This window comes from Cibotium barometz, chromosome 19, assembly GCF_041138505.1.
Source record: "Cibotium barometz isolate CiBa-2024 chromosome 19, ASM4113850v1, whole genome shotgun sequence".
In the NCBI taxonomy this organism is placed as follows: domain Eukaryota; kingdom Viridiplantae; phylum Streptophyta; class Polypodiopsida; order Cyatheales; family Cibotiaceae; genus Cibotium; species Cibotium barometz.
This window is the reverse complement of record NC_141064.1, coordinates 48,544,261-48,556,901: the sequence shown is the minus strand read 5'-3', so window position 1 is coordinate 48,556,901 and position 12,641 is coordinate 48,544,261. Positions and strand designations below refer to the sequence as shown.

The window sequence follows — 12,641 nt, the reverse complement described above, 5'->3', positions numbered from 1 at the left end:
AAGCTAGGGCTGAGAGAGGGGCTGTTTGGGACTGTTCTAGACTAAGTATGAATGCTGTAAATGAATATGAATGCTGCGTTTTACCTTCACCAAGTGGCTGGAGCAAAACGATGATGAGATGAATGCTGAAAACTGTATGGATGCAAAAAACACAAGGTGGACTGAAGGCTGAATGCTGAACTGGTGCGTTTTGTTGATGCAAGATGGCTGAATGCTCATGCATTGAGGCGCCTACTGCTGTAGGAGGAAAACGCTGAGAGGAGGAGACTGAAAACTGCAATCGCTTTGCTCCTTGTGCTGAAGATGCTAAGCGCCTGAATGCTCCTTGGCTGAATATGATTGAATGAGAGAATGATTATGCAAGGAAACTATTTATATGGACACATGGAGCCAGCCGGCTAGCTATTGAGCTGGCTGACTGCTCATGTCCAACATAAATGCATAAATGATGTGAAAAATGCTGAAAATGATGGAAAAAAAATACCCAAAAAATCCTAGTAAATATCCTAACAAATACTCGATGATATCTGGGGTTCCTACAATGGTCTAGATCCTATGCATGAATAATGTGCAATATGGAGAATGCTTTCTGATGCAAACCCTAAGGTTTCTACTGAACTGTATATGCATGAATGCGTCTCTTTAAGTGGGTTAAGGGACTTAGACTGACTGACTGACTTGCTATGGTTGAGAATTACCTACGTAGCTCGTGCCTGACTTATCCTGGACTGAGAATTACAATGGGGTCACGGCGTACGACAAATATCATCCTGAATGGTACTAATATTGTACAATGTTGCACTGATGATGATGAGCCAGTTTGTCACCATGCACTACAGTGCAGAGTGCAAGTGACGTATTTGGAAAGTACAAGCTTTGGGAATGAGGGATTATCCTGGAATACAAAGGATCACACTCCTAAAATCTAGGAGGATTACTATTTTCGGCCCGACTTCGATGGAAATTCTGTTCACGTCATTACGTCTAGAATTGAGCAAATACCAAGAGTAGCCAAAGTACCTATGACAAATGGGCTATCAATTGGGATATTTTTAGAGATAAAGTTTATGGAAAGACCCATCTCTTAGATTAGAACATGTAACAAGAAAGTGGACCAAAGTGAGACAAGTAGCTTGACACTCGTTAAAAAGTGGATCAAAGTAAGACAACTAAAGTGAGTTTCAGGTACTTTGACATGACAATGGTTCTTCTAAACACATTACCTCACAGAGGAATTGGTTTAAGAAGCTTATGGCTACCCCTGAAGACAAACGGGTAACGTGTGCAAACAATTCTTCTTATCCACTTCAAGGTGTTGGTGAGGTGATCCTCACAACAGCATATGGTGCAGACTTATGTATTCCAAATGTAATCTATGTGCTAGGGATTAAAAAGAACTTCTTGCCGTCTCCTTTTTTGCTAAAAGAGGACATGCAGTGACCTTTGACGATGACAGATGCACAATGAAAGATCGTGAAGGTGGCTATGCATTGGTCACTTCGGACACATTGTACCATGGGTTATATCAACTTGACAGGTTTGACAAGAGAGAGCATGATGGTCATGTGGTTACCACTCTTGCACCTGCCATGCAAGAGGCAGAATTGTGGCATGCGAGGTTTAGGCATGTCAATTATGGCGGTTTGATGCTATTGCAAAGGCATCAAATGGTACAGAACATGCCTCATGTAGAATTGCCACCAGAACATGTATGTGAAGTGTGCATATTGGGTAAGATGCACAAAAATGCATTCCCAAAAGATGGATCAGCAAGGGTGGTCCAGAAATTACAGCTTGTGCACAACGATGTGTGTGATCCTATGTGGACACCATCTATTGGAAAGCATCTATACTTTGTACCACATGGGTGTATCCTTTGAAGGCCAAATCTGATGTATTTGCATTTTTTCTGCATTTTGTGGCACAAGCTGAAAATCAAACAGGTTGCAAAGTACAGACCCTTCGTGCAGATCGAGGGGGGGAATACATGTCCATTGCTATCAAAGCATTTATGGCAGAGAAAGGCATAAACCATCAATGCACGATGCCATATTCTCCTCAACAAAATGGTGTTGCTGAGAGAAAGAACAGTTTTTTGCTGGAAATGGCTAGATGCATGATTAAAGGCAAAGGATTGCCTCAAAAATTCTGGATGGAGACAATAATGTGTGCTACATATGTGTTGAACATATGCCCTACCCAAGCATTGAAAACCATCACGCCATATGAGGCCTTGCATGAAAGGAAACCTAAAGTTGATCACTTTAGAGTTTCTGGATGTATAGCATATGCACATGTACCTCAGCAGTTGAAAGGTAAGCTTGATGACAAAGCTACTAAGTCCATATTTGAGGGTTATTGCAGTGGCAGTAAAGGCTACCATCTCTTTAATCCTTCCACACGAAGGATTTTGGACAGCAAAGATGTTGTAATTGCTGAAAATTCAGACCAACCATTGGCTGAATTTTTTGGACAGACACCTTCGGGCCCACATAACATGTTTGAAGGACTTCTCCTGTTGGGAATTGATGGCTCTGCAAATCAGCCATCATCTTCGACAAATGGACAGCATTTGGGTGCTCCAAATCAACCCATGAATGAGCTCATTACACCTCAAAATGTGGAGGCAGCAGTGGAGGAAGAGCAGACAACAGCGGAGGAGGCTAGAGTTGTGCCTCGTTGGCTGCTCCGTACTTTACAGGAAAGCTGACTTGCAGCTCCACTTGGTAGCAAGACATGGGTTGGTTCACGTAATGCAAGAGAACGCACAGATGTTGCTTGCATGAATACACTTTGTGATGCAGATGAGCCAGATTCATTTGAAGAGGCTCATGAGGATGAGCATTGGGTAAAAGCCATGCAAAATGAGATGGATTCTATCCATAAAACTAGCACATAGGATTTGGTAGACTTGCCTGCTGGTAAGAAACCCATTGGCACAAAGTGGGTATACAAGTTGAAAAGAAAGTCTGATGATACCATTGACAGGTACAAGGCCAAGCTAGAGGCCAAAGGATATGCCCAAAAAAAGAACATTGATTATCATGAGACTGTAACATGCAGCAGAATTATGCGTAGATAAGGGATCCTGTCACACAAAGTCTCACACCACCTTCTTTATCCTGAGTTTCGCGAGTCTTTAGCAATCCACTTTATCACTTCACAATTTAAGAGATGAGAGAGAAATGAAATGAAATGATATATTAACGTCTCTAAGAGGCCATAGTGGCCTAAGAGACCAAAACTGAGAGTACATTTGAAGTTGGTGTCTCATCAAAGAGAACAACTAAATGAGACTAAAAAGTACAATAAGCTGATTGTCCTACAGTTATAAGAACAGAACTGTAAGACTCCGAGAATGATACTGAGTAGAAAATACTGAAAAATACTTAAAAAAATGTATATCATGTAGATCCATGTATGCTGATTAGTTGAAGTGTTGCCCTCTCCTTAGATCAAGTATCTCCGCCATGGGGTTGTGTAGAATGGAGAGGTCGTAGAAGCAAGGTAGGCGCCTCCGATGTCGACCAATAATGGCTCTGATCTGGCGATGGTGAGGATGCCGTGGTCGAGATCCTGGTGGGCGTGGCCGATGAGCACGACATAAGATAACTGCTCTATCAGTGGTTACTCCCTGGGAGCGTGGTCGGTGCCCTGATGGCCCAATGAAGGAGGTATCAGGAGAAGTGTGGGCTGGGTTGCTGGTGCTGGTGCCGAAGAAATCTGTCAGGGTCCTCCGTCTAGGTACATCATGGCTCGGCCTCTCGTCTGCCAAGAGGGTCTCTCTGTGTCTCCTGAGCTCAAGTAGAGACAATCCAACGCATCTCTAATCCTCAAACTCCATGACCCTGCGTAATGGCCCAAAACCCTCTCGGAAGAGACAGTGATATCTCCCTCGGATCTCATAATAGATTGTACATAGGCAAATGTAGTGTTCCTCTGTCTCTACCTCCTGGTGGCATAGCTAACAAACGCCGTTATCCACGATCTGATGCACATATCACCCTGTCTCAATCCACAGCTGGTGTGATGAGGTCCGGATCTGTCCAATGGCACGTATCCCATGTGATAGGTGTACATCCATGTACGCCGGGCGGGTGATACAATCATCCGGTGAGAGGTATAGAAAATGGCTCTTGTAGTGAGCCATTTTCGTGCCCAAGGGCTCAAGGGGGCTAGTACATGTCCTCTCTGTGTCCACTTTGATGATATCCATCCTGATCACGCGGTTTTGCTTTGAGCAGGTGAGGTCCAAAAATGGACAATCCAGACTGTACTGAAAGGGTGGTAATGCCTCTATCCGCAAACCATGTAGGTCAAACTATGATCTCATCTGAGCTTACCAACAATGAGTATCTCCATCCTCTGCCAACTGTATGGATGAGGTCAATGCCAATCGGGGAGTACCTCTGCTGAGGGAGCTCCCATAGCCGCTGTAAAAAGGTAACTGCCTAGAATAGGGCCTCGGTTACTACTACTGGTGCTCAGCCCGAACAATCTCGTCTGGTACTGATGATTTGCTCGGAATCATGCAGACAATCATCATAATCAGTGGTCTCTCCATTTGCCTCCATCCCTCATCTTTCCCTTTCTGAGATCTGTGATGTATACTGGGCCCCCAAATTGAAGCTCCGTACAGGAGGGTCGGTGTGACAAGCGTATCAAATAGCCACAATTTGGTGCGTGGCTCTTGAAACTATGTGTGCACACTGCCTCTCAAGTGCCCCCAAGGCTGCATGCCCTCCAGCTAATCTAGCTACTGCTGCCTCCTTCAGGGAGAAACGCGGTCCTGTGAAAGTAACTCCCAAGTAGACATATGACCTGACGTACTCTACCGGCTCCCCTCGGAAAGTGAACTGAGGCTCTGATCTCGTCACCCATACCTGTGTGGTATTAAACACCATAACCTTGGTTTTCCCAAGGTTCACTGTCAGATCTCTATCTACACAGAAAACCTGTTATGCATCTAGGTGTCTCTATAATCCTTACGGAGAGTCTGAGATTAGAACAATATCATCAGCATATAACAAGATGGGTATCAACACCCCTGCCAGGCATGCCCCTGGGCCTCCCAATCTGTCTACATAATCAGAGACCGCATCAATGTACAGTCCAAAGAGGGTGGGCGATAGCGGACATCCCTCCTTCACCCCTATCGTGCTCGTCACCCTATCAGATAGTCCACCTGGAGCTCAGTTTCTGCCTGTCAACAGACTCATACAAAGCATATATCCCCCACTGCATATCCTCGGGTACCTCAATGTCATGCAATCTGTGCATAAGCCTGGCACGTGGTACGGTATCAAAGGCTTTGCGGAAGTCCACAAAGCAACAGTTTATCCTTCTCTTCTGTGCCCTACCCTCTTCAATAAGTGCCCGAAGTGTCAGTAGGTGCTGATCCAAGGTAGTAAATCCTCTCCTGAAGCCAGCCTGTCCATGTGCTCGATGACCATGTCTCTTTGCCCATTGGCTTAGCTCCGACTCCAATATAGAGCCATATAATTTGGCCAAGTAATGACCAATCATGATCGTCCTATAGTTGCCTGGTACCATGGGGTCCCCACTCTTAAAGAGTGGCACAATGATATGCTCTGTCCAGCTTGTCGAGAAACCCTCACAAATGGCATGATTAAACACATGTACGATGAGCAGAGCCAAAGTGTCTCGTGCATATGAGAAGTGCTCTCCAACTAGCCCATCATGATCCTGTGCCTTTCCATTCTGTAACCTGTCTATCGCATCTAGCACCATCCGCATAGTAAAAAAGGTGTTGCTAGGCGGTCTAGCTCCCAGTGGAGGGGGGGTGGGGGGCTGTCCTCGTGCATCATATAGCTCTCTAGCATAAGTATGCCATGCCTCAGGTAGAGTAATCAGAGTACCAGGCTTTCTCTCCTGAAACATCTTCCATGCCCTCTTGCTGTCCTTCCCCAGGAAGAGTTGGTAGATCTCCTCCTCTAGCTTAGCCAGATAGGCTCGTTTCTTTCTCCGCACAAGGCGCCGAAAGATCATCCTAGCCTGTCTATGCGTGTGAGACCCAATGGCAATCTCACGTTGTAGCTGTGCTCGTGTCTCACGACACTCATCATCATACCAACTGTTCTGTGGGGCAGTGCTGTGGGGGTGGGTGGAAGGGATCATAGTGCAGGGAAACGCATATAAGGCGGATGCATGTAGAACACCTGCCAATCCTCTCGTGATCTCGTCCAGAGGGCTATGTGGGTCTAAAGCGAACAAGCCATCAGATACTGCATCCCGATAAACCCCAACTGTCTCACGTGTAAACTGATATCTCGGGTACCTAGGTAGATGAGTGGCTGGCCCATCTCTCGGGGATCTACCTACTAGTGTGAAACTCAGGTATGCATGATCGGCTGCTATGCCAATGGGCCTACTGGAAATCGTGAAACCCCGCACATCAGGTATCAATGAAGGAGATCCCACCAAGTAGTCCACTATGCTCGCTCCCCCTTTAGAGTTCCAGTGTGTGAGAGCATCTTATCCTTGCCATCTCGATAAGCCATTGTATATGACCAACCCATGTGCACTCCCGAGTGTGAGAAAATGCCTGCCATAATCTGTAATCTCCCCCTCATCCTGTGCTGATCTCTGCAACCCTACATCCTCTGCCGTGATCTCTCGGTACATAGCCTCTTGAGTATCCTACAACTCTGTCTGCTCTGTGCCTGTACGTGCATTAAAGTCTCCCGGTACATAGTCTCTTGAGTATCATACATTTCTGTCTGCTCTGTGCATGTACGTGCATTAAAGTCTCCCAATAGTAATATGTCTCCCATGCTAGCAAACCTCATGATATCATCATATAGTGGTATATAGGGCGACTCTCTTAACGGTGCAAACCTGGAGTGGGCTGGGGGAAAGTAGCATACTGCCACATATAGCTCGCGGAGCCCCCCTCTGCATATTCGGAGCCACATGTACCTCGCATCTGCATCTTTATGTACATGTATTTTGTCACGAAGCTCCTCCCTGTAAAGTATTGCCACTCCTCCAAATCCTCTGGTACCTCCCACTATGCGTGGCTGAGGGCGGAAAACTGATTTCCATCTATAACCCCGGACGTCAGGAAGCCTCTTGTTTGTGCACTGATGGATCTCCGTATACATAGAAATATCACTGTGTGTGAAAGTATCCTCATAGTATCCTACATCTGTTCTAAGGGCTCCGTTGCAATTCCACACCGTGAATCCCAAGGTCTCATAGGCCGCGCACCGTCAAGCGGGCCTCCTCTCCGTAATGATGACTCGGCCATCTTTGTATACCGCCCATTTCCCCTCTTTCCTTGCCTCAAGCACACGCGACATGTGTTCCTTCCGGTGTGCTATCTATGCCGGTATAAGGTCCTCATCCAAATAAATCTTTTCCCCATTAAGGGCCATCCTTTCGGAGAGGAAGGCCTTCTACTTCTCCAAGTCACCAAACCTGATGATCAATATCTTCACCCTGGTTTCATCTCTGCCTACACGCCATGCTCCGATAATGGGTACATCAGTGGCTCCGATTTTTGTTGCAAGAGCTTTTGCATCCTCTTGGAGATTTCCCTTATCTTCCCACCCAACTACACGTACATGTAAGGCACGTGCCCGTCTCAGCTACAAGTGCAAGACCAGCAGGTCTTAACTCAGCACCAAATACATATACCCATAAATTCTTTGCAACTACTACATGCTTCATCATGTATGCCCACATGGGATAGTTAGTCCTGTCAAGCTTGTCCTCAGCAAAGAGCATCCCGAATACATCATTATTAGCCATGACTCAAAGCAAACTAACAATCTTCCCAATGCAAAGAACAGACAAGGCATTAGCGAGAAGCTGTTGGTGCAGATCTGTGTACAGGCTGCAGGGCAACCAGCTAAGTTGGTTCTAATACCAATGTTGGGTGAGGGGAGTGGAGCTCTACAAGAGAAACACACAAAGACACACACAAAGAAGCACACAGAGAGAGAAAACGTGAGCTCAATAGATGTTCTGGAAAAGTACTTTGTTGACCTCAGCCTAAAAGGCCAACACACTAGAGTGTGTTTCCACAAGGAAAAAACTGGTGCCAGTGGATAGATCCTGTTCACACCAGAGACTTCCTGTGTATGAGTTGCAATTCTTCATGATAGGCCACCATGCGTGTGCTCATTGACAATGGAGGGAGTCACAAGATGTTTCTGCATACACAAATGATACTTTCCCTGTTTCACATTCAGACTACAACAAACACTGCCAATCATTCGAATGTACTCAAATGTTGCACTGGCTGCCCCTGAGCTCTTGTTTTTTCTTAATACAGAATTAAAAAGCTTAATAGCTACCTAGTAAAATGAAGGCTCATATAACTGACAGAGAGATGAAACAATACAACAACCAAACAGGGAAGTGCTAAGTACCTTTTATCAGAGCTTACTAGAATGCAAATGTACCTCAAAACTCATCATGATAATATCTTCATAATCCTCGTAGGCATAACGTACCTCAAAACTCATCATGATAATATTCTTCATAATCCTCATAGGCATACGCAGTGCTGTAAAATATGTAAGGGTTTTCTAGCATCTCCTCTATTGTCAAGTGTCCATCCTTGTTTTTATCTGCCTGAGATGGCCAAAAAAATGTTCTAGTCAGTTGAGACACTTCAAGCTTCCTCTCTGGGCCATTGTGATCACCGAGATTTCACCATCACTACAATTCACCTGTGACATTAAGTACTCTGCTTGCTGCTTGGCATAGTATGCCTCTCCTGGATGCAATCTATCCATGATGGGTACAAGCTCATCTTCACTCAGAAACCTGCAAAACGTAACATGTAATACTGAAACTTCTTACTTATGTCGGCAGGCCCTTTCCCATGTGGCTATCAAACCACACTGGCCAGAAGGGAGCATGAGTTCAAAAACCAACCGTATAAAATAATTCACTACACCACCCCCCCCCCAAAAAAAAAAAAAGAAACAGTCTAGAGTCTCATGAAAGATAATCCTAGACTAAAAGAACTTGCCCGTCCTTATCTTTATCCAAGTCCAAAAAAAATTGCTTGGCATGAGCTTCTCTTCTTGCAGCACTATCAAGATTATCAGTTGTAACCAAGGAGTCTTCTTCATCATGTAGTTTTATCAAATCAAACAAACCCTGTTCAAACTCGGCAAGGCCTATCTTTCCATCATTATCTCGATCACGATCTCTGAAACAAGAAAAATACCAAAGATAAAGAGTTTATTTTCTGGTACAATTCTGAAATCATCCAAGTTATAGCTCTCTCTCTCTCTCTCTCTCTCTCTCTCTCTCTCTCTCTCTCTCTCTCAAGATACAAGCGATATTGGCAAGACGTCGTGCGGCAGGACCTTGACGCTTCGGCTTGTCTATGCTGGATCGACCTATGCGAGACATTATGGGATGAGTCTATCTCAGCTCCTTCCCATAGCCTACCATTTTTCCAGTTCCACACTTTCATCAGATATGCCTTTTTCTAGCAATTGTATCAGGCCACTAGTTCCTCTTTGGCCACATGTTATAGCTAGTTGTTTTTCAGTTTATGCTTTTCATTTTCTGCTCGGGACATTTAGTTTCCTTGAGTTTTGGATGTATTGGTACTTAAGTCTCATAGGCCACTTTGGCCTCTTGTAGACGTTAATCTCTCTCTCTACACACACACACATACATATTCATGTACATCTATGTATACATACATACATACATACATATCTCTACACACACACATACATATTCATGTACATCTATGTATACATATATATGTATGGGACAAAAGAGGCTATATATACATATACATATACACATCTACACACACACACACATATACATATTCATGTACATCTATGTATACATATACATATATACACGCGGGACAAAAGAGGCTGTGTGTGAATGCAATTAATGCAAGATACAGCTAACGTAACTAATGCAAAGTTAGCCAACTAGTTGGCCCACTTAGTTTGCCTTTACTTTTCTATATATAGGACCATCTCTCCCCATTCTCTACACATCTTCTACAAGTCTTTTGGAGTAGCCAGCCAAAGGAGAGAATATAAGTCATGAAGAGTAGCACATTCAGCCCGAGCAGTAGCAATTAAGTGATGAACTTGAAACACTAGGGTGCATGATGCACCTTCGCTCCACTTTTGATCCGGTCCATCTCTGAGCTCTTCTCCATATCCAGCAGCTCTGCCTCCAATAGTACCTCTATTGAAGATTTTGTCACCAGACACACTGGCTCTACCTCCAATAGTACTGCCTCAAGAACTTCTACACTATGAAGGATTTAGAACACCTAATGGATGTTAAATGGGTAACAAGTTATTTGATCACAAACAAATCGAGAAGAAGCTTGGTCCCAACTTTTGTTGGTCAATCTCCATGGTGGCACTCCAGAGAAATGAAACCTTGGGCCCAAAAATTACCCTTATGTAGGAAATTTGATACCATAACAATAGGTTCAGATCTTTGGGAGGGCATATGGAAAGCTTGGTGTGACTATTAACACCTCCTTGTGAGGCACCAGAGGAAATGTTGAAATGTGGTGTGCAAACCACTTGGCTGCACCCACTTTAAGTTGAAGTTTGTACAATTGTATGGATGCTTATTAGGCCAATTGTTGGGTGTACCAGAAAGATTTTAAGAGTTAATTGAGAAGGCCTAGGCCATTACGTCACACTGATGGGCAAGGAGCTCACAAAAGGCTACAAAGTCTTATAAATAGGCCCTTCCTCCAACAAAAGCATCACAAGAAGCATCCAAGAAGGCATCATCCAAGACAAATCAGCACACCACTTCAGCACAGGAGCAAAGGTAAGTGTTTTGCTACAGATCATTGCAAAATAGGGTATTTCTAGAGAATCACTTAGTAGGCATGGTATTCCGGCAAGAAAGAGTAGCAAGGCTAGGATCTGTATTGTGCATCAAAAGATTGGGGCTCTTCAATCCCATGTCTAGCATACCTCTATCCTCTCTCTTCTCTCGATGTTGGCGTGTGTTTCGATGAAGAGTAGTCACTGTCGATGTAACATGCGAAAGCTTCCGGGGATCGTTAACTTCAATGCTCAGAAAACAGCACACTTGTCACAACAATAATTAACGCACAAAACTGAATGTAGATGTGCAGGAAAATAGAAAGAGAGAGAAAGAAATAAAGAAAGAAAGCTGTATTAACGTCTACTAGAGGCCGAACTCGACCTATGAGACAAATCAATGTACAACTGTCAATGTCTTCTGGATGTCTAGAAAAAAAAAGGACAAAATGAACATGAAATAAACTATGAGAGTACTGAGCTAGTGGGGGGGTGTGATGGCTGGAGCACTACTGCTAGAGGCTCAGTATGCAACCTATATGCGCAGGGTATACAAGAATGCAATGCAGATCTGTCTAGCTCCAACCAGTACCATAATGGGGGTGTAATATATGATACATAGGCGATGGCGAGGCAAAAATACCTCGGAGCATGATCTCCGGGTGTGAGTGTAAGTGAGCTAGCCGCTCTTGGATATGGTGCTGATGTCGAGCCCGTATCTCTGTGATCTCCCTCTGATGTAGTCTAGTAGCCTCATGCTCTCGGTCTCCGTCTGGCTCGAAGGTCCGCGGCGCGCTAAATTGTAACCCCCTCCTGTGTCAGAATAGGCACTGGGATAGATCTCTGGAAGAAATCAGTGAGCTAGAGCTGTCCCCACCTCTCCCTGTGGTATGAGTCCGTAGCAATGTCTCTGTGGCGCTGTCTCTAGCAAGAACTGGCCAAATCTAAGCTGTGGTCTACGGACTCCATGATCTGGCAGAGTGAGGGATGTCCACTGAAGATGGTGGTGTATCTCTCTCTAATGACACTATATGCTCTACATCTGCATACATAGTGTTCCTCACTCTCAACCTCCTCCTCGCATAGTCTGCATATCCTCTCTACTCTGGGGATCTGTGCTGCCCTACCTGCCTCAATCTCAAGCTGGTGTAATGACACTCTGAGCTGGCCAATCACCACTCTGAGCTGGCCAATCACCAATCTCTACTCTGGGGATCTGTGCTGCCCTACCTGCCTCAATCTCAATCTCAAGCTGGTGTAATGACACTCTGAGCTGGCCAATCACCACTCGGGCACTGTGAGGCACTGAAGATGGTGGTGTATCTCTCTCTAATGACACTATATGCTCTACATCTGCATACATAGTGTTCCTCACTCTCAACCTCCTCTTCGCATAGTCTGCATATCCTCTCTACTCTGGGGATCTGTGCTGCCCTACCTGCCTCAATCTCAAGCTGGTGTAATGACACTCTGAGCTGGCCAATCACCACTCGGGCACTGTGAGGCATGTACACATCCATGTATCCAAGTCTCTGTATGAATCCATCCGTTGAGATACGCATAAACTGATCTCTGTATAGTATAGCATCTTCGGCAGTAGAGGCTGACTGGGTGTAATCCAAGTCTCTTGAGTGTATCGCTGCCATAAATCCTGCCGAAGAACTCTGTTCCTCTCACTGTGAGAGAGCTGGATGTGTGGTGCATGTATATCATACTGGAAAGGTGGCAGGTGATCTATGTCAAGACCATGCTGAGTGAGCCACAGTATCATCTCTGAATACCATGATCTCCTATCTCCACTCTCTGCGAGCTGCCTGGACACCTCAAAAGCTC

General features: G+C 44.9%; 1 protein-coding gene across 7 annotated transcripts in view; it reads right to left on the bottom strand.

The window, feature by feature from the left end:
- Window positions 1-12,641, bottom strand: part of LOC147628693 (uncharacterized) — a 45,684-nt gene that overhangs the window by 15,029 nt on the left and 18,014 nt on the right. For 6 of the 7 annotated variants that reach the window (XR_015268162.1, XM_086813910.1, XM_086813907.1 and 3 more), the window contains 3 exons: window positions 9,005-9,187; window positions 8,700-8,796; window positions 8,481-8,601 (listed from right to left, as the gene is read on the bottom strand). Coding sequence is in view for 5 of the 7 variants with exons in the window: in XM_086813910.1 (XP_086670036.1) it covers window positions 8,482-8,601; window positions 8,700-8,796; window positions 9,005-9,187 (400 nt within the window). In the remaining 2 variants the exon portion in view is untranslated. Of the gene's footprint in view, window positions 1-8,429; window positions 8,602-8,699; window positions 8,797-9,004; window positions 9,188-12,641 lie in introns of all 7 variants that reach the window. The other variant, XR_015268161.1, reaches the window with a different exon arrangement.